We start from the raw sequence: 27,664 nt of genomic DNA, 5'->3' as shown, positions 1-27,664 counted from the left end.
TGTGCAACCATAATTTCGTTTGGAAACTATTGAAGAGGAAAGAATACTCTTGGGGTCCATTCCCTTTTATATCTGTATGAAAAAACTACGCTTTTCTTTTAAATGCAGTCGTGTTTTGTTTAAACAAAATAGGTTGCATTTAAAATGGTTACTTAATTTAAGTGTGTTCACAGAGAGTGTTCTGCTGACCCCAAATGATGACATCCAAGCGCAGTAAGTTACAATTCACAACCTACTTCGTTAATATTCATCAGCTAGTCCAGAGTGTAACCTGCTCCAAAAAGGAATTTTGAAAATTGAACTATTAATACATAGGTCACTTCACAAACTTCAACACTGATCACAAAAAAGCTGGCCACAGTTTGTGATCCAACGTTTGTATATCAGGCCCTGAAAGACTAATGTATGTTACAGGATAATTCATACAAAGACAACATGCCATTACTAAATGAATCATTCGGGTTGATTCTTAACAGGATATTTACAACCTTCTATAATACTCATATCATTCCAGTACCTTAGCAGTGGAATCTGTAATCTTAAAAGCTCTTGGTGCCTCCTTGGTCGAGGGGATTCTCCAAATAATTTCATGTTGGTGGGGATTCCCAAATTTCCCTCAACAATGCAATAGAATGCAATGGACTTATTCATTAAAATTCTTCTTGTAGTCTACTAACCACAGATCATTTTTGTTGGACTACTGTTTTCACATTTCTGCAGGATCTTCATTCTACCATAGAGTGTGACTAAACTCAATACTTTCATAACTTGATAATGAAGGAATTCTGATTATTATTTGCAGTGGGAGACCGCCCACCTAAAGGAATAATCATAACTCTTGTCAGGGTGAACCCTTCAAGTTACTTAATTAACCTGACCTCAGCCCCCTGGTAGTCATGGCACAGAGCAAACAGGCTTAATTTAGGACAATTTGTAAAGTATTTATGTAGTACCAAAACAGAAATAAAGTCAATTAGAAAAATAGAGCACAATTTAATAAATACAAATATGGCTCCAGAATGTCAAAGTAATAATAAGGGCTAGGAATTTTTAAAGATTTAATGGTAAAGTCAGTCAGTGGTTACAGTAGACCATGACCTAGGTATGATTTCAGGCTGACCTTGATCGAGCCTGGTTGAAATACACCAACCAGGTTCTATTCAATCAGAGGTTTTACCTTGTGGCTTAGGGCCTCATTGTAAGAGGATCACCTGGTTTGTAGTGGGTACCTTGGGTACTTACACCTTATTCCAGGTCCAGTTATCCCTTATTAGTGAAATGTAGTGGTGTTCTAGCAGCTTAGGCTGATAGAGGTAGCTATAGCAGAGCAGCTTAGGCTGAACTAGGAGACAGGCAAAGCTCATGCAATACCACTTATAGTTACACAGTACCTATACACAAGTAAAGACAATACTCAGTGTTACCAAAAATAAAGGTATTTATTTGGGTGACACAGTACCAAAAATATCTTAGAGACAAAGCTCCTACTGGAGGTAAGTATTATACACAATATATACACTAGACACCAAAATTAGACAAGTAAATAGTCATAGAACAATGCAAGCAGTAGGAAATCCTATAGAATGCAATGGGAGAAAATAGGTCTAGGGGCAACACAAACCATATATACTAAAAAAGTGGAATGTGAATCACGAATTCCACCCTAGACAAGCGTAGTGTGTGCAGAATCGCTGGGAGAGTAAGAATACAGTAAAGGTAAGTACATTACCCAACCCAGAGCCCAGAAAAGCAGGAGTAAAGTACTGCAAGTTTCCTTAGGACACACTACACCTCATTTTTGGGATTTTGCAGCAGCCAACCAAGTCTGCAAAGAACAACTGCTGGATTATTGGACCTGAAGACCTGCAAAGGAAGGGGACCAAGTCCAGAAGTCAAAAGAAGTTCCAGGAAGGTCAGGAGCCCCTGCCAACCCAGACGAGGGTGCAAAAGAAGAGTCCCTGGTTAGTCAAAGGCTGTAGAAATGCACCCTAGGAAGATGCCAGTGGGTTCCTGCATGATGCAAAAGATGTCCCATGGAGTGAAGATTGTTGCAGACAAGATTTCGTGTTGGAAGGTGCCAACAAGCCTTGGTGATGACAAAAGTGCGTTTTTCATCAAAATGGCGCTGGATGGACCCAGGAGGGACCTGGGAGCCTCAACTCTGTGCAAAGAGGAAGAGGGGGCTCTCAGCACTTTAGAGAGCCCTCAGGATGCCAGCCAGCACCCCCAGAAGCCGCAGGATCTGGGTTCAAAGGAGGTGCAAAATGCAGTTGATGCAGTACAACAAAAGAAGGTCCCATGCCGCCGGAGAACAACTCAGCGGGTTGAGCGTCACAGGGTGGAGTTCTGGGGACCTGGGTCAGGCTGTGCATGAAGGAATTTTGCAAACAGAGGCCTCAGGAGGTGAAGAAGACATAGTACACAGGGGTACAGTCGTTCTCGGGGAAGGCAAGGTCTTTACCTCCTCCAAATTGCCTCAGCAAGACATCAGGACAGTCTATGTTGATGATGTCCACCCTCTGTGTCCTTAGGAGCATGCTCATCATTGTAAGAGGAGTCCCAGGGTACCGGTCGTCGTCTTGGAAGGTGCCTGCTTGGAGCAGGGGAGTGACTCTGTCACTCTATGGGAGATTTCTTCAGTTCTTCTAGTACAGGATGAAGACAGGGAGTCCCCAAAGCATGCACACCATGGAAACTATTGCAGTTGCTGACTTGGAACTGAGGTTGCTGAACAAATGTGTCTCTTGTAGACACTTTGTCGCAGTTACAGCGTTTCTTGGAGCAGGCTGTGGTTGATCCGAGGTCAGAAGAGTCTGAAGTTGTTGCAGAGGATTCCTGAAGGAATCTTGCAAGCAGATTCTGACGAGAACCCACAGGGGAGACCCTAAATAGCCCTGAGAGGGGGATTGGCTACCTTATCAGGTATGGATCTATCAGGAGGGGTCTCTGACGTCACCTGCTGGCACTGGCCACTCAGAGCCTTCCAGAGTGCCCCCGCACCTTGCAAAGCAAGATGGCTGAAGTCTGGGACACACTGGCGGAGCTCTGGGCACCACCCCTGGGGTGGTGATGGACAGGGGAGTGGTCACTCCCCTTTCCTTTGTCCAGTTTCATGCCAGAGCAGGGGAGAAGGGGTTCCTGAACTGATGTAGACTATGCCTTTCAAAGCATTTCCAGAAGCTGGTGGAGGCTACCCCTCCCCAGCCTGTAACAGGGGGAGGGTGTAATACTGTCAGAGGAAATGCTTTGTTCTGCCTTCCTGGGACTGGGCTGCCCAGACTCCAGGAGGGCAGAACCCTGCCTGTGAGGTAGCAACAGCTATAGCTGCCGTGCAAGCCTCAGAGAGCTGGTTTGGCAGTACTGGGGGTCCATGGTAGAGCCCCCAGGAGCCCCCAGGATGCATGGAATTGGCTCCCCAATACCAGATTTGGAATGGGGGGACAATTCCATGATCTTAGACATGTTACATGGCCATATTCGGAGTTACCATTGTGAAGCTACATATAGGTATTGACCTATATGTAGTGCACGCATGCAATGGCGTCCCTGCACTCAGAAAGTCTGGGGAAATGTCCCTGAACTATGAGGGAGCACCTTTGCTAGTGCCAGGGTGCCCTCACACTTAGTAACTTTGCACCTAACCTTCAGAAAGTGAAGGTTAGACATATAGGTGACTTATAAGTTACTTAAGTGCAGTGAAAATGGCTGTGAAATAGTTTGTGCACTATTTCACGCAGGCTGCAATGGCAGTCCTGTGTAAGGGTTTGTCTGAGCTCCCTATGGATGGCAAAAGAAATGCTGCAGCCCATATGGATCTCCTGGAACCCCAATGCCCTGGGTACCTAGGGACTTATAAGGGGGGTCCAGTATGCCAATTGAAATTGGTAAATGAAGTCACTGGCCTACAGTGACACATTTAAAAGCAGAGAGAGCATAAGCACTGAGGTTCTGGTTAGCAGAGCCTCAGTGACCCAGTTAGGCACTACACAGGCATACACATTAGGCCACAAACTATGAGGGCGAGACAGGCAAAACACACTGACATATAGGTTTTTATCTATGAGCACTAGGGTCCTGGCTAGCAGGATCCCAGTGACACAATAAAAACACACTGACATACACTCACAAACAGGCCAAAAGTGGGGTAACCATGCTAGAATGAGGCTACTTTCCTACACTCAATATGAGTTTGGCGTTCTTAAGACTGCCAGACTCGCATTAATGGTTGGACCGCTGCACTTCTGGCTGTCTAATCTGGTCAGACCACCAGGGGACTGCTGCCACCACCACGAACATGGTTCGCAACGGGGTAGCGGCAGTCAGAGTCATGGTCAGCCATGATGGTGCTGAGTTCAGCGCCACTGTGCTGATCATGAGTCCAATTTCCACCAGCCTTTTCATGGTGGGGTTCTGCCATGAAAAGGCTGCCAGAACTTCAGCACTGGGGGCCACAGGGGAGCCCCTGCACTGCCCTACCTGCCAGCCCCTTCTGAATGCACACTGTTAGCGGACAGTGCGCATTCCGAGGGTGCTGGTGTGCCACGGCATTGACCTCAGCTCCCTTAAGAGAGCCAAGGCCAATGCTGTGGCACTGTTTCCACCTGTCTGACTGACGGAAATGGCATAATGCGATCTTTCAGCCGGTCAGCCAGGTGGAGACATTGTAATACGAATGGGGGAGAAGCCGACAGTATGAAAGCAGCCTCCTTCCCGCTGCTTTGGAGTTCAGATGATTCCAACCGCCAACCTTGTAATGCGGTCCTTAATCTCTTTTTTGGAAGTCAAAATTCCTCTGTGGGCCAAAGCAGAAAGCTGTATCCGAAGAAGTCCTCACAAAGTCAGATAGGCATTGGATGAGATCCCACTAAAGCCATTGATTTTGCTAGAAGTGCATTGAGCACGAGAAATTCAAATGTTGATCCTGGGGAAGTCCTTTCACTGGCTGAACACTTTTGACGACTTTGACCTGTCAGGATTTTTACATTTAGACTTGGTATCATTTTGAAGCTCATAATCCATCAGTGAAGCAAAGCTGCAGGCTGTATCTGACAAAGAGTTCTACAAATTGAGGTACCTTCTTGCTGAGTGTCTACTAAATCATATTTGTTCATCTGTTGGGGCTCTGAGATGGAGAAACTTGTTGTTTTAGTCCAGCAAGGCCACACCTTAGGCAGATGGAGTGGGGTGGTTTGTCCCGGTCCTCAAGAGGTCTGGAAGTCGAAAACATTTTTAGGTCCCAGCATCCTGGAGGTGGGTGGAGAAGTTCGGATATGCACACAGGCAAAGGTTCCAGAGAGCCAGGAACAGCCATTATAGGTCAAGACTCACTCCTGACGAGGCCAATTCAGGTTCCATGTCAGGTCCTGTTGTTACTGGCCAGCTCGGCAAAGTAGCAGAATATACATTTAGAATTGCTTCTCAGTGTTTCTCTATTGGCCAGCCGGGGCCTCTGTATAGTGAAAATAACTTTTAAGGCCTTGCCACTATAGGGGCATCATAACATTAATTGTGTACATGCCCCAATTTTAAATAGCATGCACCATAACCTATGGGATACAAGGCATATATAGGAGTGACTGACTCATTTTTAAAAGAGAACATTTTACCTGAATAAAAGTGTTATTTTAAAAGGTTGCATTGCAGGCTTTACACTACAGTGGCCAGTCTACACAGGGTAGATCTGAAGTCAAGTTTGCCCTACAACTGTAGTGGATGGCACAGTAAGAGCTGCAGTCCACTGGTAGCATTTAACCTTCATCCCCTGTGTGCAATTTCCACACCATACACTGGGGACTTACAGGCAAGTTAAATGTCCAGTTAGGTACAACCCACTTCAACTATGTGTATAGAGTAAGCACAGGCACTCTACTCCTGGTTAGCACGGGTAAAATGCACAGAGTTCTAAAGACAGCAAAGCAGATTGGGCAATAATCTTGGAGGACTTCACACAAAGGATAATTATTTTCCATATAGGGTCATGGTCGGACTGCCGCCAAAGCAGCAGTCTGACCGTGGCATTATGACTGTGTCAAAAGTGCCACAATCGGACTGCCGGCTCTGCCACTTTTCTGCCGCCAGGTGTCCTAGCGGTGCCGTCGGTGCCAATTCACCAGGGCAGGGCTGCAAGCAGCGCTGCCGTGGGAATTACGACCCCTCTCTCCGCCGGCATTTACGTTGCAGTTTTACCACCATGTATGTGCTGGCAGACATTGGGTGCCAAGGGCCCCAGGAGGGGCCCCAGGAGGGCCCACTGACATGGGCAGTGCGGAGGCCCCGCTGGCCAGCCCCATCACCAAAATCACAGTCTGCTTTGCAGATAGTGATTTGCGCGACGGGTGCTGGTGCACCCGACGCACAACAGTATTGCAGCTGGCTGTATTACGAGCCAGCATCACTGTTGTTGTGCATTTCCCGCTGGGCCAGTGGGTGGAAACTTTGCATTATATTGCCCTGAATAACATAAAGAGAAGGAGCAAGAAAGACCAAAATGTAAACGACGGGCCAGAGAAAAGAGACATAATGAAACTGTACAACTAGATGAGAATGTAAAGGAAATAAAAATAGTAGATGAAAGGGCCAAATTGTACAAAAATGAAATGTTACAAATGCATCTTTCTTCTTACTTTGCAGTGTTCTGTTACTTGTGGTGGTGGTGTAAGAATGAGGAGTGTTGCCTGCTCCAAAAACAACAACGAACCATGCGATGTTTCAAAAAAGCCCAACACCAAAGCTCTATGCGGCCTCCAGCAGTGCTCCTCTAGAAGAACATCTTTCATACCTACCAAAATACACACAGTTGGTAATATTACCAACAGGAAGACTAATCGGAAAACATTGCCTATCCCCAAACGAAGACCACCAGGCAAATTCCTGCCACCGAAACCAAACTCAAGGCTCTTGATAACAACTAACATGCCAACAACGTATGCGGCCACCTCTACAACTTCCTATTCAGCAACACATCCCATACCGATAACAAATCTGATGGATAAGGATATAAAAAAAAATAACATAAATAATTCTACTTATTTAAATACTGAAGGAAATGCAGTATTTACTGATAGCAAAGGGTTGCAGAAAAGCACTACTAGAACCGTCACCAACCAAGCAATTGATGTGAACGATGAACAAATAACAAAAGTAAATCACTTAATGTCTGAAGAAATTTCTACAACCTCTCAAAGTTCTTTTAAAGTTACAGAAATTCAAGAATTTTCAACAGAGGATCCAGGTGTCGAGTTTGATGAGAAGGAAGGCTCCACTCAACAAAATGAAGATGAACTGGACAGACAAATCGAGCCCAAAAATATATCCAAAAACACTTCTAGGAGAAAGACACCAAGCAGAAGCCTTCACATTGCTACAGGCCGCAGAGCAACTTCTGAAACGTGGGCAACATTTTCTCGGAGTGAATTTCCCACACTCTCTTCATATGCAGAGAGTAGTGATGGAATGTTAGTTTCAACGACGAACGAAAATCCCACTAATACTGACATTCAAATCAGTATTCCAGTGACATATAGCACTGTCACAGACAGACCTCCATCAAAGCAGCCTTCTTTGGATAGAAATACTACAGAATTAATGAATAGGTTGAACAACTCTATGCTTTTTGTTAAATCTTTCAACCTCCACTTAAACAATTCTGACTGGAATTCAAGGACAACAACAGAAGGAAATCTCCTAGAATCGAGTACCAATATTTCACAGGCCTTCTGGATAGTGGGGAATTGGAGCGAGGTAAGATATTTATTACATAGTGGTATTCATTGAAAGGCAAATAACCAAAATAAACAACATTGTTAAGCTTAGTATGAAATCCTATTCTATAGATCATATGTTGCGCTTTTCAATGGCGATATCTTTATGCAGATAAACTAAATTATTTGCACTATGGATTAAAATACGAATACTTTTTTTTAGATTTTATGTTATATTTTATTGGCTGATGCCTGTCTATGTGATCTGAATTGTTTTGTATGTTAGCTCTTTGATTTTATATTGTACATATGATACAGAATCTTGTATGCTAGCATAAAATAGTACAATCAATCTAGCAACTAGGGGTGGGCAGAATGTTTCATTCCGTCTGCATAAATGGCAGAATTTGGTGACTCTGCATTACTCTGGTGGAATTTTTTCCTGCAAGGCTCCAGAAATATGAGCAGGCGCGAGATTGATTTGGCATCCCCTAGTACCATCTAACATATGCAGTTGCAAACTTTCGCTGTCTCCAGTAAATTTGCTGTCACTCAACTGGATTTTTTACTCTAGTGACAGCAAAATCTACTTGAAAGGCCATGCGCTCTTGCGCACGACATAATGCCATTCACGTAGATTTTTCAGTGCTGGTTGGTTGCTGGCACTAAATTGCAGGGAAAGCAGCACAGCATGCATATTTCTACCCATTTGCAGAATGCTGGGGAATCTTGCTGAACTTTTATATAACTCTACGGAATTCCATAGAGTGACACTCCATGAGTTCTGCCCACCTCTAGTAGCAACCAGTAGACACAGAGAAAGGTTACGAGTATTAGAATTAAAGTGCAATGCTTTAAATTGAAGTGTTCAAGAGCTGTGCATTTAAGTTATTAGACTTTTAAGTTCCCCTTTATGGGGAAACATCACTTACATCGCGGTGAATGCAACGAAATGCATTTACCACGATGCATTTACAATGCTTATGCGTTTACCATGCATGGCTTTACCACGCATGTCTTTACCACGAATATACCTTTACCAAGCATGCCTTTACAACTAGTTTCATTGTATATAATCCATTATTAGACTATAGAAGAGATATGCCTTAGTCAGTGAAAAATGACTTTAGGAATTTTTCACTGCCAGGACATGTAAAAATTAAACCATATGCCCTTCCTTTTAAATGCAATGCTTCCTGCCGTCTTGGCTGTTAGGACCTTGAAGAGGATCACGCCTTTGGAGTGACTAATAAGTTTTAAAAAGGAAAATTTAAGCCTAGCCCAATGTTTAATTTACCAGGCCGACATGGCAGTTTAAAACTGTATTACAGGCTGTAATGGTGGGGCTGAGGCAAGTTTTAAAGTTAAAAAAAACCATTTTAGTGGGTGGCACAATGAATGGTGCGGCCCCCTAGTTGCATTTAATTTACCGGCCCTGGGTACAGATTGTACAATTTACTAGGTACCTAAAAGTACACTAAATGTACCAATCAGATGTAGGCCAATGTTACCATGTACCAAGGAGAGAGCACAAGCATTTTACTAAGATTATCAGTGGTAAAGTACACAGAGCTCGAAAGCCAACAGAAACAAATCAAGCAAATTAGGTGAGGTGAATGCAAAACGTTTAGGGGAATATCATGGCAAGGATGTCATGTCTAACAGTTTTTAAGGAAAAAAAACAACTGGGCTTGTCTAGAATCACGAACTTTTCGATTCATGGCATCCTTGTACAGCTAAAGGAGGGCCACATCAGAGGCTATTTTTGTTAATAACGTTTTGAAAATGACACTGTGGGAAATATTTTCTTGAGAGATACTTGTAAATGTTTAATTATTAAGCCTCCAGGGATCTCAGAGGTCGGCTAAGTTATGCCCATCATTTTGTCTTTGAGTATTCTTCCTCCTGCTCTGTGGACTAGTTCTCAGTGTGAAAAGCGTGCTTGTCGACATCCTTTCTTGCCCCTGATTGCGTGCAAGTCATGAAGTCGCTGTTCTGATATATTGTAATGGTTTGTTACAATATGACGGACTGTACGATCAGGCTGCTGTTTTAACTTCCTGTAAAATAATTTAGGTGCTGTGAGATGTATTCATGTGTTTGAGTTGGTGACTGCATGTTATCACTTTCAGGTTCATCTATGGACTCCAGCTCATAATTTGTGCTCGGCACTGACACTTATTTCTCACCACGGGCACTTATTTCTGACACTCAAAAACATGGTGGCGCTTTCAGTTTATTTTCTAACAGAACGCATCCACAGATTGTTCAAAAATTCAATATGCATGTAAATTCAAAGAACAGTACTTATCTGGACCACTCTTGCAGGTTTAATGACATTGAATAAAACCAATGGTGACATTTATTGGACTGTTTTGGTTATAAGGTAAGGGTTGCACTGGCATTTGGCATCACTGGCAGGTTGTACAAGCAGCGATGGCCTGCCTTGGGCCCTGGCACTTATGTTTTTTCATAAATTAAGCAATGACTGACACCTGCCAGGAGACCCGTTCTCTTCCATGGCGGGATAGATGTCACATTTCTCTCTGGCTTTTTTATTTTGTGGGAATTTAGCGAGGGCACAAGAGGCTATTTTAAGCTTTCACACATCTACTCCAGTCTCAAAGCATTTTAATAGAAGTGGAATCTTTCCTGATTGAAAACCGCACTGCAGAGTTCTGACCCCACTTTCTTCTCAAATGTGAGACTACTACAGCAAGTGATATGTCCTAGCGCATGTCACGTTCTGTAGAAACGGCTGGGCAAAGATATTTCAAGTGATATACTGTAGTGCACGTCAAGTGGTACAGAAATAGACTGATTTAATTACCAATTTAAACAACAAATGTCACGGCTCAGAGAAACAACTAGCCACAATGGCAGGACTCTCAGCTACATCACTTCACCAATGCAAGCACTTACAAAGATGTTCACACTCCAGCAATATGCAAATGTTTACTAAGCATCTCTTCCTATACCCCACCCTTTGACCTCTCCCAAAATGAACTATGAAAGTACTGAAATATTTCATGAGTGTCTTTTCATGGTGAGCTATGGCTTTTAACTAAATGTAAATTAAAAATGATTTGACGCATTTTTGTTTTTTAATTCTTGGCGAAGAGCCTTGGAAGCATTCTTGAGGATGGCGAGCTTGCAATTCGACGTTGTGTGTTGTCCATGCAGACAGTGAGACGCTGAAGACTGGTTCCAAGTGGGGGGGAGGATATAAGCAGAGGACTCCTAGGAAAAAACTTTTTTTTAACAAGTTAAGCAGTTGTTTGCACAGAGTACTATTATGAAGAAAGTGCAAAGTGCTCATGTGCAGCACAAGATTTTCTTTTCACAAATTTTATTGGGTTTTATCAATGAAATATGGCCGAAATGGCCTCCAGAGAAATCGAGGAGATTGGAATTTAACCGTTCATCAATAACTGTAACATAGCAACTTGCACAGTCAGTGCCACACCTCCCACTCTCATACCACATATCTCCTGGATATCCTATAATCACTGCACATATTTCACACAAGTTCCAGTCTCCTGTGCTGTGGATCCATAGCTCCGTACCTCAGCATCCAGCAGGGAAGCAGGAATGCATACCGGAGTCAGGACTATGCCCCCTTAGTCCGCCCAGCACTGCCAGATTCTAGAATGTTTTTGGGGGCAGCCTCTGGCTTGAAACACTGCTACTTCTAGGCCCATATCCTGATCCATCCCCCTCTTCCAAACCCCAATTGATGGAGGAGTGTCCGCTCTCCACAATTTAGCAATATCTCTTTTTGCTAGCGTAAGCCCCAAAAACAGTCACTGTCTTTTATACCAGTTCCCACCAATGCCCCGTGCTATGAAGAAGGATTACCTTGGGGTCTAATGGAACGTCCCTGAGGCAGAATGTCACCCCCTGCCAGAAATGCACCAATGCCACACAGCTCCATGCTGTTTGGAATAAGGTGCCTTCCTCCGCTCCACAGAGGAGGAACAATGGGGATAAAAAACACCCATGCGCCAGAGGCAACACCATTTATAGTAGGCTCTATGTAGAAATTTAAATTGTTTTAAGAGGAGACAGGCTTGCGTCGTCTTAACGCAGGGAGCACCCAGAGCCTCTGTCCTGTCATCATTGTCAAGGCTGTGATCTTGTTAGAACCCAGATCTCCCATCAAGAGTTTTCTTTCTAAGGGGCTAAATTCCGGCAGCTCCTGAATGACCCAGATGTATGGGAGTAGGGCATGATGAAACAGTAGTTATTGTTGGAATTGGCTATGGTGTATCGAAATACTGTAGAGATGAAATTGAGTTGAAGCAGAGAAAGTTGAAGGAGAAGGTGATGCAAATTAAGGCAGCACAAGCAGGGATGCAAGGAAATAGTTTACAGCAGATGGTGCAACAGCCGCAAGGAAACAGGATGTTTCAGACGCAAGTGAGAGGCAGAGGTCGAGGAGATTTCGTGAACCGCGGTCCAGACATGAATGCCGTAGCGGTTCAAAATGATGTGCAGGGGAGGAAGAAGGTGTTACCTTGTCATGCTTGCGGGGGCGCTGGACACTGGAAGCGGGAGTGCCCAATGATGGTGCAGGAGGGTGTTGTTCAACAAAGCAATTATGTCAATGCATTCCAAAATGTTAAAGGACCAAGAATGAGGGGTCAAAATCTGAACTTCCAGAATAACATGGTTTAGATACAGGGTCTTCAACCCATGCAACAAGTGCAGATGCCACGTGTACAACCAGTGCAAATGCAACAAGTGCATTAGCAGATTCCCGTGGTACCTAGACAGCAAATGTAGTTGCCCTTAGCACCAATGGGACAGCAACAGGTGATGCTTCCTCAACAGGTCAGAGGTCAAGGAATGAGTCAAAACAATGCAATACAACAGTTTCCATTGCGTGGTGAGAATGGAATAAATGATGAATGGTCGGATGACAGTTCAGATGGTGAGGAGTGTAGACTTGCAGCGTCCCTAGAAGTAGATCAGAGAGGGCACTATGTGCAAGGGAAGGTAATGGGTCACAAAGTTTTTTTCTTGGTTGACACAGGAGCTACACGCTCTACAGTCAGAAGTGCAGAGGTTCCGAAATTGCCCCTTTCGGGACGTACAATAAAGGTAGTAGGAGTAGCAAATCAGCTTCTGACTAACCCGATCACAGATCCGGTCCAGGTTGAGTGGCACCTTTCAGGGGTTGCACAGATTTGTGGTTTGCGGCTCAAGTCCTGTGTCCCTACTGGGAAGAGACTTACTTTGCAAGACGAGGTGTTCTATCACCTGTTCCAATGAAGGGATTGAGGTGCAGACAAACAGTGACGATGAAGGGGATGACGGTCAGATATCAGATCCTGAAACAGAGACGACAGATGAGGAGTACCCCGATAAGCTTCTTCCCAATGTTAACAGTGACTGATTTGCCAGCAGATTTGCAGGGGACAGTAAAGGAGAAAGTATGGGATTTGACAGGAAAGGAAGTGGGACTGATAAAAGGAGTGGAACCAGTTAAGGTCAGTGTAAAGCCAAATGCTGTGTTTCCCCAGGTACCGCAGTACCACATGGCGCAAGATGTCCTTAAACAGCTAACGCAGATAATTGCAGACTTTGTGAAGCAAGGGGTCCTGAAGGAAGTGATGAGCAGTCCATGTAATTCACCTATAATGGGACTGAGAAAGCCTTGTGGGAAAGTTCGAATTGTGCAGGACTTAAGGGAAATCAATGACATAGTGGTGAAGTTGCCCAGTAGTGCCAAATCCAGCTGTGATCATGTTCCAGGTTCCATGTGATGCAGAATGGTTCTCAGTTGTTGATTTGTCCCAAGCGTTCTTTTCTGTGCCTCTTCATGAGGACAGCCAATTTCTCTTCAGTTTCAAATTCTTGGACAAGGTTTATAGTTGGTGTCAAATTCCCCAAGGGTTTTCGGAATCACCTTCAATCTTCAATCAGATACTGAAGAAAGATTTGGAGTCATTGGAATTGCCTTTTCAATCGACTCTAGTGCAGTACATTGATGACTTGTTGATTGCATCTAAAACAAGAGATGATTGCAAGTATGATACCATTGCCTTACTAAACCACTTGGGAAAGAATGGGCATAAGGTGTCCCCAAAGAAGCTGCAATATTGTCAGGAAGAGGTGAAATAATTAGGTCATCTAATTGAGAAGGGGTCAAGGAAAATATCCAAGGAAAGAGTGACCGCCATATTGCAGATGAGTCCCTCAACGACACGGAGAGATGTTAGGATGTTTCTGGGAATGGTGGGCTACTGTCAGTGTATCCCGAATTTCTCAATTATCTCCAAGCCATTGGTAAGACTGACAGTTAAGGAGGTTAAGGATGGGCCAGATGTCATAACTATGTCCGAGAAAGAGATAAGGGCGTTCAGTGAGCTAAGGGAGTGTATGTGCAGGGCTCCAACTTTAGGTATGCCTGATTACACGAAGCCTTTTGTTTTGTTTTGTCATGAACGAGATGCATGTTCTTTGTCTGTCCTGGCACAAGTCCATGGAGGTGCAAACCGACCAGTAGCATATTTTTCAGCTACTTTGGACCCAGTTGCAGCAGCCTTACCAGGTTGTCTGCGTGCAGTAGCAGCAGTTGGTCAAAGCCTCACACAGTGTGAAGGCATAGTGATGGGACATCCTTTAACAGTTATGGTCCCACACTCAGTTGAGATTTTGTTAACCCGTACCAAAACGCAGCACATGACGAATGCAAGACTGACAAAATATGAAACAAACATATTGGGGTCACCAAATTTAACTTTGAAAAGATGTATAGTGCTGGACCCGGCAACTTTGCTTCCCAATGAAAATACAGAGGTTGAAGATGATGTAGAACATGATGGTCTTGAGGTAACCGAAATGTGCACCAAACCGAGACCTGATATTAAAGATACCCAATTGGAAGAAAATGACCACATTATCTTTGTTGATGGCTCATGCTTGAGAGACAAAGTAGGAGTGCTGAGAGCTGGATACGCTGTGTGTACAATGACTGGTATCCTGGAAGCTTCCTGGCTTGAAAGGGTGTATTCTGCTCAAGTGGCTGAGGTGGTTGCTCTTACTAGAGCTTGCCATGCTGCTGCCTAATTGAAAGTTACTATCTATACTGATAGCAGATACGGATTTGGAATTGTTCATGATTTTGGTCAGCTGTGGTCACAGAGGGGTTTCCTGACCTCTTCTGGCTCTCCAGTGAAAAATGGTGAAAGAATTAAGGAGTTGTTGCACGCGATTCAGTTACCTCATGAAATTGCCGTTGTAAAATGCAGCGCTCATGTGAAATCACAAGACTTTGGGGGTCATTCCAACCCTGGCGGTCGGTGTTAAAGCGACAGCCAACCCGCAAACAGGCAGGCGGGCAAAAAAATGGAATTCCGACCCTGGCGGGAACCGCCAACACAGCCCGCCACTTTAACACTCCGACCGCCACGGCGGGACAGACAAGCAGCGCGGCGGTCGCCGCCAACAGACAGGCGGCAGACAATGTACCGCCTACCCTATCACAACTCACCAATCCGCCACCTTTTCCGGGGCGGGAGCCCCGCCGATAAAAACACGGCAGAAACAGACTACGAACGGGAAAACGCTCACCTCTACACACTCCACGAGGAATCTGGACAGCATGGAACCGGAACTACACATTCTCCCAGCCATTGTCTTCCTGCTCCTCTATCAGGAGCACGAACGCCGGCGCAGACGACAACGGTGAGTACTGCACCTACGACACAGGGGAGGGGGGAGGCAAAAAATTACGGGGACACACATACGCCACACACCCACCCCCACCATCACCCACTACAACACACACATCAATGCAGAGCAACAAGTCAGAGTGACACCACCCAAACCCTCCGGAAGAATGCAAAGACAAAAAGAAATGATCATTAAAAATGAAGTATATTATAGCATAATTGAAGTTAAGTGAAATATGAAATATATAAATAAAATATATTACATCATGAACAATATATACATAGGTCAAAAGTCCGGCCCATATTGGCTATCATCCATTGTTCGTGGGCCAATGGGCCTAAACACATGGGCAAAGCCCACACACGAGACCCGATTCCATTGGAGAGAACACTGCAGGGGCATCAGATAGTAAAACTACAGGCACCTCAGGGGGAAGGTAAGGGGGGGGCACCTCAGCCTGTTGAGTCCACGACGCCAGATCCACAAGGGGCCTCCATGCCCACTGTACCATCCTGGGGAGTGCAAAGCCACAGTCTCACAAGTCTCTACAGTGGGTGGGTTGCCCACTGTACCATCCTGGGGAGTGCAAAGCCACAGTCCATCAAGTGGATTACAGACTCCACTGGTTCTGGAGGAGGCATGGTGCCCAGAGTGCTTCGTGAAGCCCTGGCCGACACAGATCCGGCCCTGCCAATGGGCCAGCGGTGCTTGAGATGAAGGGCCCAGCGGAGCGGTGCTTGACAGGAAGGGCCCAGCGGAGCGGTGCTTGACAGGAAGTGCCCAGCGGAGCGGTGCAGAGACGGCGGTGCCCAGCGGAGCGGTGCTTGAGTTGAAGGGCCCAGCGGAGCGGTGCTTGACAGGAAGTGCCCAGCGGAGCGGTGCTTGACAGGAAGGGCCCAGCAGAGCGCTGCTTGAGATGAAGGGCCCAGCGGAGGGGTGCGTGACAAGAAGTGCCCAGCGGAGCGGTGCTTGAGATGAAGGGCTCAGCGGAGCGGTGCTTGAGTTGAAGGGCCCAGCGGAGCGGTGCAGAGACGGCGGTGCCCAGCGGAGCGGTGCTTGAGTTGAAGGGCCCAGCGGAGCGGTGCTTGACAGGAAGTGCCCAGCGGAGCGGTGCAGAGACGGCGGTGCCCAGCGGAGCGGTGCTTGAGTTGAAGGGCCCAGCGGAGCGGTGCTTGACAGGAAGTGCCCAGCGGAGCGGTGCTTGACAGGAAGGGCCCAGCGGAGCGGTGCTTGAGATGAAGGGCCCAGCAGAGCGGTGCTTGACAGGAAGTGCCCAGCGGGGCGGTGCTTGAGATGAAGGGCCCAGCGGAGCGGTGCTTGAGATGAAGGGCCGAGCGGAGCGGTGCTTGAGTTGAAGGGCCCAGCGGAGAGGTGCTTGACAGGAAGAGCCCAGCGGAGTGGTGCAGAGACGGCGGGGCCCAGCGGAGCGGTGCTTGAGTTGAAGGGCCCAGCGGAGCGGTGCTTGACAGGAAGTGCCCAGCGGAGCGGTGCAGAGACAGCGGGGCCCAGCGGAGCGGTGCTTGAGTTGAAGGGCCCAGCGGAGCGGTGCTTGAGTTGAAGGGCCCATCGGAGCGGTGCTCGACAGGAAGGGCCCAGCGGAGCGGTGCTTGACAGGAAGGGCCCAGCGGAGCGGTGCTTGACAGGAAGGGCCCTGTTCAGTGGTGCTTGTCACGGCGGGGCCCTGTTCAGCGGTGCTTGTCACAGCGGGGCCCTGTTCAGCGGTGCTTGTCACGGCGGGGCCCTGTTCAGCGGTGCTTGTCACGGCGGGGCCCAGTTCGGCAGTGCTTGACATGTGTTCCCAGGGAACCAGATCGGGCCAATATTTTCCGCTCAGTCGCCATCCGACCTTTCGCTTGCGGGGCCCTCCTGTGCTGGAGTCCTGGGCCCGTGGGTGTCCTCCTTCACACCCGAAATGGGGCTGGTGGGGCCCTCCGGGGCAGCTCGCCTGCTGCCGGACTTGTCCGCCCTGCTGCCCTTGCCCTCCTTCGCCGATTCTCTGGGGCCCTTGCCTCCCTTTGTGGATGTGCCAGGTGACGGTGGCAGGGTAGTGCCTTTGGGGGCTGCCGTCTCTGGCCTCTCGCGCCAGCCCTTCCCTTTTTTAGTTTTTTTCCCAGGGGGTGGGCTGGCTGTCCCCTTGCTGCTGGCCGATGTTGCTGCCCTAGAAGCTGGCGGACTCCAATGGCCCTGGACTATGCTCCTTGTAGGTGCAGGGCTTGTGGTGGCTGAGGTGCTGTTTGGACTCTTACGAGATGGAGGGGGTGGGTCAGGTGAGGCAAAGAGGTTAATTTTGGAGAGGAAAAACTTTTTAGGAGCAGTGGGAAGGGTAGGTGCAGTGGGTATGGGAGTGGAGGATGTGGTTGTAGGAGAGTCAAGTGTGGTGTCTTTGGGTGCAGGTGCTTGTGACGGAGGCTGTCGTGAGGTGGATGGCTGTTGGGTGGGTGGCTGCCTGCGTTTCTGTGGTTTGGAAGAGGGGGTGACAGACACAGTGGGAGAGGACACAGGGGACGTGTAAATGGCAGTGGGGGTGGTGACTGCACGTGTGCGGACTGTTCTGTTGGGTGTGCTGGTGATGGACGGACTGGCTGATGGTGGTGTGCATGCAGGTGTGAGTGGAGACGTCACAGGGAGAGAGGAGGGAGACGAGGAGGAGGGGGACACAGAGGAGGCAGTGGCTGTTGGCATGTCTGCATGTGGATGTTGCTTGTGTGAATGCTTGTGTGATCTGTGGTGCTTATGTCTGGATGAGCTGCCCTTGGGTGTTGATGTGTGTGCAGGCTGGTCTGTAGGTGTGGCTGGGATAGGCAGAGGAACAGGGGAGTGGGACTGGGATGAGGAAATTGGAGAGGGGAGGCAGGAGACAGGGACAATGGCTGCCGTCAGTGCTGAGGCCAGAGCGTTGAACGATCGCTGATGGGCAGCCTGACCCAAATGAATGCCCTCCAGGTATGCATTGCTCCGGTGCACCTCCCTTTCTACACCCTGGATGGCATTCAAAAGGGTAGACTGCCCAACAATGAGCGTCTGGAGGAGGTCAATGATCTCCTCACTGAGAGCAGCAGGGGTAACTGGGGCAGGGCCTGAGGTGCCTGGGGCGAAGGAGATGCCCGCCTTCCTGGCCGAGCTGGCACGGGGCGAACGCTGAGGGGCTGCTTGGAGGGCGGAGCTGGTGCGCTGGGTGGCGGCTGTACCTGTTGTAGTGGTGGGCACGGATGTTGCCGCCACCACAAGGGAGCTCCCTTCCGTGGACGTGTCTGTGTCGCTGACGTCTCCACGGGTCCCCGTTGTGGAGCTCCCCTCACCCTCCGTCTCACTGGTGATCTCGGAGTCTGTAGCATGGCCCTCCGGGGCCATGTGAGATGCAGCTCCCTTGTGCTCCGATGCCACTTCTCCTTCGCCTGATGATGCTAATGCACACATGAACAGGATGACCAAAAAAAAGGGGGGGGGGAGAAAGAATGACATGTTGAGTGCATGCATTGGCGACACCGTTGGCGGAGAGGACAGACACAGAAGCCCCCTGCACTACGCCGCGCACTCGGTGTACACTACTCAATTATTGTGACTTGGCCTACAAGCCTATGGACGACAACTGCACACATAGGTGACCCAGGGCCATGGATAGCTGTACTTAGCACCCTACAGAGGTGGGGGGCGGGGGCACAGGGCCATGCCTTACGGAGGGGCCTAGCCTACAGAAATCGCCCTGGCCTAGAGATACCCACAGCCCTCCTCCCCCACCCAGACACCTCCACTGTGCGCTAATATAGCAGAATGTGCTGGTACTCACCCCCTTGTGTCTGCTGGGATGTCCTCACGCGCCCATCCAAATCGGGGTAGGCCACCGCCAGGATCCGGGACATCAGGGGGGTCAATTGCCGTGTGGCACCCCTCCTAGGTTGGGAGACCATCCCCAGCAGAGCCTCCGCGGTCTTTCTGCTCCCTCGGCGGATGTCCTCCCACCTCTTTCGGCAGTGGGTGCCCCGTCTGTTGTGGACCCCCAGGGTCCGGACGTCTTTGGCGATGGCACGCCAAATGTCGATCTTCTGATGGGCGCTGACCTATGTGACATGGACAGGGTGGGAAAATAAATATCATCATTTAAAGCATGGTCGATGTGAGTGGCCCCCCATCCCCAACCTTGCCATATGGCGCATGCTCTCATCTGTCGTGCGATGCATGCCTCATTCGCTCCCCTCCCCACCATCTTTCATCCACCCCACTCAACACAGGCATTGCCCACAAAGCATGGTCCCAGTGTACTTACCTGTTGGTCTGGAGGACCGTAGAGTAGCGCATACTGGGGGAGGACCCCATCAACAAGTTTCTCCAATTCCTCAGATGTGAAGGCAGGGGCCCTTTCCCCAGTCGCAGCAGCCATTGTCTCTTCCAGACCGAGGTCACAGCAGCACTTGCAGTATAGGTCCTCTCCTGTGGATGATCAGGTCTCGAGTGATTAAGCAGATAGAAAATGGCGGTCACGCCCGCGGCGGTGCGTACCGCGGCGGTGCGTACCGCGACCGCCGGCGCACATCGTCATTGGCTCCTGAGACCCATAGGGTTCAATGTTAACCAATGCTGCTTTGCGCCGCGGTCTTCGACCGCCTACCGCCACGGTGTGCCACGCCAGCGCATTGACCTCACATCCCATTGTCACACTTCACAGGTCAGGCAGCCGCCATTTCAAGGGCCCACATGGCTTAATTTCTACTGCGTCACACAGGCCTAGGCCTTGCATTGCCACTCATACAAGCCATTCAATGCATAGCGAATCGTGTTCTGTGCAAGCTGTGGTTACGTACCTGTGGGTTGCTTGACTCTGTGCTCCATGTTGTCCTTCCTAGGCACCGTCCGCTTGGACTTGCGAGGAGATGGAGGAATGTTCCCGTGTACAGACCGCTGGTGGACCTGTCGACAATGGAAGAAAGACATGTCATACTGACATACAGACTTGACCGAGCCACTATACAGGAACTGTGTGCCCAGCTGGAGCCAGACCTGATGTCCCCTATTCGCCAACCCACAGGGATTCCCCCTCTGGTGCAGGTTCTGTCAGTACTCCATTTTTTGGCAAGTGGATCATTCCAAACAACAGTGGCCATATCATCAGGGATGTCTCAGCCTATGTTTTCTAAGGTTTTGTCCAGAGTGTTGTCTGCTCTGATGAAATACATGCGGAGCTACATTGTTTTCCCTGAGGTGGGCGATTTGGCTACAGTGAAGGGTGATTTCTATGCCCTTGGCCATATCCCCAAAATCATTGGTGCCATTGATGGGACCCATGTGGCTTTGGTTCCCCACAGTGAAAGTGAGCAGGTGTACAGGAACAGAAAAAGTTATCATTCGATGAATGTCCAGGTGGTCTGTTTGGCTGACCAGTACATCTCCCATGTAAATGCCAAGTTCCCTGGGTCAGTGCATGACGCGTACATCATGCGAAATAGCAGCATCCCGTATGTGATGGAACAGCTACAGAGACACCGTGTGTGGCTCATAGGTGACTCTGGTTACCCCAACCTGTCGTGGCTACTGACCCCAGTGAGGAATCCCAGGACAAGGGCAGAGGAACGGTACAATGAGGCCCATGGGCGTACTAGGAGGGTCATCGAGCGGACCTTTGGCCTCCTGAAGGCCAGGTTTAGGTGCCTGCATATGACAGGTGGATCCCTAATGTACTCACCAAAGAAGGTGTGCCATATCATCGTGGCCTGCTGTATGCTTCACAACCTGGCTTTGCGACGCCAGGTGCCTTTCCTGCAGGAGGATGGTCCAGATGGTGGTGTTGTAGCAGCTGTGGAGCCTGTGTTGAGTGAAGAGGAGGAAGACGACGGGGACGACACAGACAACAGGGACACAGTGATACAACAGTATTTTCAGTAGCACACAGGTACGAATCAACCCCGCCATTTTACATTTACTTAAAGTCTCCTGCCTCTCTACTGTATGTGTTTCCCCCCAGTTCCTGTTAACTGAGTTGTGACTTTCCCTTCCGTTTTCAGAGCTGTGGGCCCCACTGCGTGACCTCTGCTTTGTTTGGCCATGGACTACAGCTGTGTGACAGTGGTATGTTGTCATCACAATGTAACTGAACATTTTGGCACCGTTATGTCTAATACATTTGTTCAAAATACAAGCAGACTCCAGATTTTTTAAGTGCAATAAGTGATTTTATTAAAGTGCTAAATTTAGGGACATTATTGTAAAACGGTGATGGGTGATGGTGGAGTAATGTCCATGGCAGAGTCCAGTTTTCAGTCTCACAGGTGCATTGTCCATATGCCTGTGGAAGGATGGAGCAGGGGCAGTTTAAGTTTGGACAGGGTGACAATGTGGGACAGTGGTATGACATCAGGGGGTATCGTTTGCTGGCGGGGGTCTTGGCATCCTACTCTGTCTTCTTCTGAGATCTCAGGTACCGCTTGCGGGGTGGTTCTTCTTCTGCAGGAGGTGGGGTTCTGGTGGCCTGTCGTTGTGTGGGGGCCTCCTGTCCACTAGCGCCGGCGGAGGTGGTAGCCTGGTCTGGGTCCATGCTAGTGACAGGGGCCCTTTGTGGTGCCACATGGTCCCGCAATGTGGTGACTATCTGGTTAAGGGCCACGACGATGGTCCCCATTGCGGAACTAATGTTTCTCAGTTCCTCTCTGAACCCCATGTACTGTTCCTCCTGCAGTACCTGGATCTCCTGGAACCTGGCCAGTACCGTAGCCATCGTCTCCTGGGAGCGGTGGTATGCTCCTATGATGGAGGAGAGGGCCTCTTGGAGAGTTGGTTCCCTGGGCCTGTCCCCCCCCTGTCGCACAGCAGCCCTCCCAGTTCCCCTGTTTCCCTGGGCCTCTGTCCCCTGGACCGTGTGCCCACTACCACTGCCCACAGGTCCCTGTTGTTGTTGGGGTGGTGGGTCAACCTGGGTGCCCTGTAGTGGTGGACACACCGCTGATTGACGTGTCCTGGAGACAGAGGCATGGGCCCGCTGGGTGGGAGCTGTGCTGGTGTTCCCAGAGGGGGTTAGGTCTGCTGTAGCCTGTGGCTGTCTGTGGGGAACCGACTGTCCCGAGGTCCCCGATGGGCCGGGCTGGTCATCTGGGTCCAGGGAGACAGAGCTGCTGTCATCACTGGGGGCCTCTTCTGGGGGTGGGATGGACATCTCTGGACCCTCCTGGGCGGTGTGGTGGCGTTCGGGTCCTGCAGGGGTATAAGAGTATGGTTATTGCTTCTGTGTGTGCCATTTCGTGTAATGGGTGGGTGGCCGTGTACCCCAGTGCTGGCATTCCCTTGTGGAGGCTTTTGTGACGGTGGCTTGTGGGGGAGATGGGTATGTGCAGTGGGCATGCTTTGGTGATGGGTGTCCATGCTTTGTGGATGCATGCAGGGCTAGGTTTTGGGATGGGTGGGTTGTGATGGTGAGCCATTTGCAAGGAGTTGGTGTGATGGGGGTGGGGGTGAGGGTGGGGGTATGATTTGGCATGCAGGTGGGGTGGGGGGAATGAAGTAGTGAAGATTTGACTTACCAGAGTCCATTCCTCTGCCTACTCCTGCGAGGCCCTCAGGATGCAGGATGTGCAAGACTTCCTCCTCCCATGCTGTGAATTCTGGGGGAGTAGGTGGGGGTCCGCCGCCAGTCTTCTGCACCGCGATGTTGTGCCTTGATACCATGGAACGCACCTTCCCCCGTAGGTCGTTCCACCGCTTCCTGATGTCGTCCCGATTCTGTGGATGCTGTCCCACAGCGTTGACCCTGTCCACTATTCTTTGCCATAGCTCCATCTTCCTGGCAATGGTGGTGTGCTGCACCGGTGTCCCGAAGAGCTGGGGCTCTACCCGAACTATTTCCTCCACCATGACCCTGAGTTCTGCGTCAGAGAACCTGGGGTGTCTTTGGGGTGCCATGGGGTGGTGTGGATGAGGTGAGGGGTGGTGTATGTGTTGTAGAGTGTGGTGAGTGTGGTGGTGTATGGTGTTTTGTGCGTGGATATTGTGTGGGTGATGTTGTGATTTGCCTCTGTGTGATGGTCTACTCTATTCTGTGCTGTCTCTCTCTGTCCTTCAGTCGCAATTGTGGTTGTAAGGGTTTGTGGGTGATGTGGGTGTGTGTTTTATATTTAATTGGGTGTGTGGGAGTGGTGTGTGTATGTGTCGCAGGTGTGTGTATTTTGAATTGTCCAATGTGGCTGTGTTTTGTAGAGGTGTGTGTATTTTGAGCGTGGCGGTGTGTACCGCCAATGGAATACCGCGGTTGAAAGACCGCTGCGGGGATTTGTGGGTCGGAATGGCATGGGCGTATTTCTGTTGGCGTGACGCTGGAGGTTTGGTCATCGCCAGTTTTTCGCTGGCCGTTGCTGTGGCGGCCTTTTGTTGATGTCAGGTTTTTGGCGGTTTGCCAGTTCCGGGTCAGAATGACCGTGGCGGTTTACCGCGACCGCGGCGGTGTTATGGCGGTCTTCTGACCGGCGGTAAGTGCCTTTTACCGCCGAGGTCAGAATGACCCCCTTTGTCTCCATGGGAAATGGATATGCGGATCAAATCGCAAGGTTTTGTGCATTGAACTGTATATTGTTCAAGGATCAGTGGGAATTGTTACCTGAAACAGAAAATGAGACATGCACAGGTTATGCTTGAAGGTGGTTGACACGTTGGAGGAATTGAAATTGATACAGGGACGTGCTAGCAGAGATGAGAAACGCACTTGGCTAAAGATGCAATGTGTACAAAGACCAGATGATTTGTGGGTTTCAGATGAGGAGAAAATGGTTTTGCCGAACAGTCTCCTGTCACAGTTCGCAAGGTTTTACCATGGGCAAGCACATATTGGGAGAGATGCCATGATCAGGTTGTTCAAAATTGATTGGTTTAACCTGAAATTCAGACAAGCCGCAGAAGTGATTTGTCACAGGTGCATCATCTGTCAACAGATGAATGCGGGGAAAGGGACAGTGGTGAATTTGAGCCACATTTGGAGAGCAGGAGGTCCATTTAGCAGAATGCAATTTGACTTTATTGAGATGCCTGTGTGTGGAGGTCTGAGATACCTGTTGATGATTGTGTGTATCTTTAGTCACTGGATTGAAGCTTACCCTACACGCAGAAATGACAGTCTCACAGTAACGAAGCTGCTGCTTAGGGAATTGATTCCACGTTTTGGGTTTCCGATCTCTTTAGAATCAGATAGGGGAAGTCACTTCAACAACGAGGTGGTTAAGCTCTTATGTGCAGCATTGAACATCGAGCAAAAGTTGCATTGTAGTTACCGTCCTGAAGCATCAGGATTAGTGGAGCAGATGAATGGTACCCTGAAGTCGAGAATGGCAAAAATGTGTGCAGCTTCAAATTTGAAATGGCCTGATGCATTGCCCTTAGTGCTAATGTCAATGAGAAACACACCCAACAAGAAAACAGGACTGTTTCCTCATGAAATTCTCATGGGCCGAGCTATGAGACTGCCCGCAGTGCCTGCAAATGCTCTTGTGAATATTACGGATGATATGATGTTAGACTACTGCAAGGGTCTGGCTGACATGGTCCGCTCTTTCTCTCACCAGGTGGAAGCTACCACACTGCCACGGATAAATGATCCAAGTCACAATCTGAAAGCTGGTGACCGGGTTGTCATCAAGAAACACGTGAGGCAGTCGTGTTTGGAGCCACGTTGGAACTGCCCATATCAAGTAATACTGACAACTACTACTGCTATGAAGTGTGCGGGGATTCCAAACTGGATCCATGCCAGTCACACAAAAAAGGTGATGTGTCCAACTGATGAGGAAATTGAATTGTTGAGAATAACAGCTAAAGAAAAGGAAGTCTCAGGGCCAGAGAGTAATCAAAGGGGATCTGAGACAGAAGGAGAGCCCGTTGAGGATGGCTTAATCCTTCCAATAAGAGACGAGACCCAGAGGGGTGATGGTGGGCCTATCTCAACTAAGGCGCCAGTAGGACCGACCCAGAGAGAGGTTTTCACAGAAGCAGAAAGATGCGGTCTTGAAGTAGAGCCCCTGACAGACCCAGAAGGCGAAGGAGTTGAGGCAGAAGAGAGTCAAAGTGTCCGGACTCCTCCTGAGCAAATTGCAGGTCCATCAAGAGAAAACACCATTGAGTCAGAAGAGGGCAACAAGCTGCCACAAGGAAAATCAAAGACCAGAGAGACGCTGAAAGGAGATAAGTGGCCAGAATTGCAAGTGACAAAAGGACAGGTGGTTGTTGATGATGCAATAGAGGAAGAAGTTGATACAACACGGAAAGAAGATCTGAGTGAAGGAGAGTTGCAGGGTGACCGCAAGTTGAAAAGAAAGAGAATAGCAAACAAAAGTTACGCAGGTCCTGAATGGGCATACGCAACAGCAGCTGAGTGGCAGCAAGTGTTCTTGGCGTTCTGTTTTGATCGAGAAGTCCCAGGTCAATACTATGGTACTTGAGCCTGGCCAGAGAAAGAAACTGTGTTAATGTGAAAAATTGAGTAAAGAAAACTGAGAAAAGAGACTGATAAATTACCGGATGTGACATTGTTATCCTGAATTGACGTTTGAAAACTGATTTTGACAAGGATCCTGGGAGTGAATGTGGAAGCTGTAAATAATTGCTGCAGAAAGACTTTCGCTTGCTTTAACTTGCTGGGAAAAAAAAAAGGCTTTAACCATCCTCAGTTGGTTGTTGTTTGTACTTAGAGCACTTTACATTCTGATTCTTTACAGATCATGCCTAGCACTAGAGATGATAATAGAGGAAGTAGGCGTTGTAAATGTTTGGATGTTGCTTTGGGCGTTGTATGTGTGATATTCATTATAATTCTTATTGTGGGAATGCCTTTGGTGGATAAGAGTGAGACTAACAATGCTACAATTCCGGAGACCGCTACACTAACAGCTTGGGAGAGGTTCGAGCAGGACACTAGATATTTGCATGAGGAAACTAACGTCAAAGGGGAACTATCTACTAATGTTTTCTATCGCTTGCTGAGTGAGTATGTTGACACTATGGATGCGAGAGATTGTTATGTGTGTACACAAATTCCTGTTTCAGTGCAAGAGGGAGGTACCTACCATAGTTTGCCTTTAACGTATGGGATAAGCTGTAGTCTGTTACTAACACAAATCTATAACCATGAAGAGATTCAGTACGTTTATTCTAACAGTGATCTTGTGTTTTCTTATGTGCCTATCATAGAGGATTTAAATCGTGTAGCGAAATACTATAACATAAAATTAGTTAAGGGGTTCTTTGAAGCGACATTATCAATTAGTACATCTTATGCACACCGCAATAATCTGACATGTTTGCTTACACCTGAAGAGAAAAGCTTTCTAGATCACACAGAAGATAGAAGAAGGGCATTGAATGGGAAGTTGGAGAAAGGATTGCAGCAGGGAGCTTTTGTAAATAGTGAGAGCTATAGTGCAATTAGGGAGCAAGGGAAATTAGCTTTAGATGCACTACATGTAGGAAAGTTTTGCATAACACGACCAAAGTCATATTATGACAATGTGTTTGTGGGAACAAGTGAATGTAAGCATGTGTTTTTGTTTCAAAGTAAATGGACAGGATCCAGCGATCCACATTATATATGTGGACTTAATGCTTATTACCGTCTTCCAAAGGGATGGTATGGGACATGTTATTTGGGGATAGTTTTCCCAAAGATATATCAGTTAGAGGACTTGAAAAAGTTTCTGAAATTGTCTGAATTACATCGTACTAGACAAAGGAGGGAGACTGCTGCTGGTGTAATAGGAGACATATTTGGAGCAATAATTCCTTCAGTGGGAGTTATCTTGAACTCCATAAAGATTCGAAAGTTGTCTACTATTGTGGATAACATGCTGACAAATTTTACAGGAGCTATACTCCTGATGGATACTGAACTTGCTGCGTAGTCTGTAAGATGCTTAATGAGCGACATTGTTGTGCCTACATACCTGAAAATAGTAATGAGATTAGAAGTATGATTACTAACCTAACAAGAGATAGTGCAGATTTGAACAAACTGAAAGAACCAGGTGTTTGGGAAAAGGTTGGAAAGGGACTTGCTAAAGTGGGAAGTTGGTTTAGTAATATTTGGAATGGGATATTAGCAAAAATAATACAGGGAATGTTGACCGTTTTGGCTTGTTTATTTGGATTATGGTTGGCATGCAAAATTAGTAAAAGAATTAAATTGAAAAGGGCGAAAAATAATCAGAGGAGGGAAGAAAAGAAAAGGAAGAAATTGTTCAGAGAAAAATTAGACGCAACAAAAATGGGGGAAGAGATTGAGATGAGGGAATTCAGAAGATGAATAAACTGTGAAGGAAAGGTTT

The 27,664-nt window shown here is 48.0% G+C and overlaps 1 protein-coding gene across 3 annotated transcripts in view; it reads left to right on the top strand.

Annotated features, from left to right (window-relative positions):
* Window positions 1–27,664, top strand: part of ADAMTS12 (ADAM metallopeptidase with thrombospondin type 1 motif 12) — a 3,732,731-nt gene that overhangs the window by 3,066,626 nt on the left and 638,441 nt on the right. For all 3 annotated transcript variants that reach the window (XM_069220543.1, XM_069220552.1, XM_069220534.1), the window contains one exon: window positions 6,631–7,740. In XM_069220543.1, the coding sequence (XP_069076644.1) occupies window positions 6,631–7,740 (1,110 nt within the window). The remainder of the gene's footprint in view (window positions 1–6,630; window positions 7,741–27,664) is intronic.

Source organism: Pleurodeles waltl, chromosome 1_1 (genome assembly GCF_031143425.1).
Source record: "Pleurodeles waltl isolate 20211129_DDA chromosome 1_1, aPleWal1.hap1.20221129, whole genome shotgun sequence".
Classification (NCBI taxonomy): domain Eukaryota; kingdom Metazoa; phylum Chordata; class Amphibia; order Caudata; family Salamandridae; genus Pleurodeles; species Pleurodeles waltl.
This window is presented reverse-complemented; position numbering and strand designations above follow the sequence as displayed.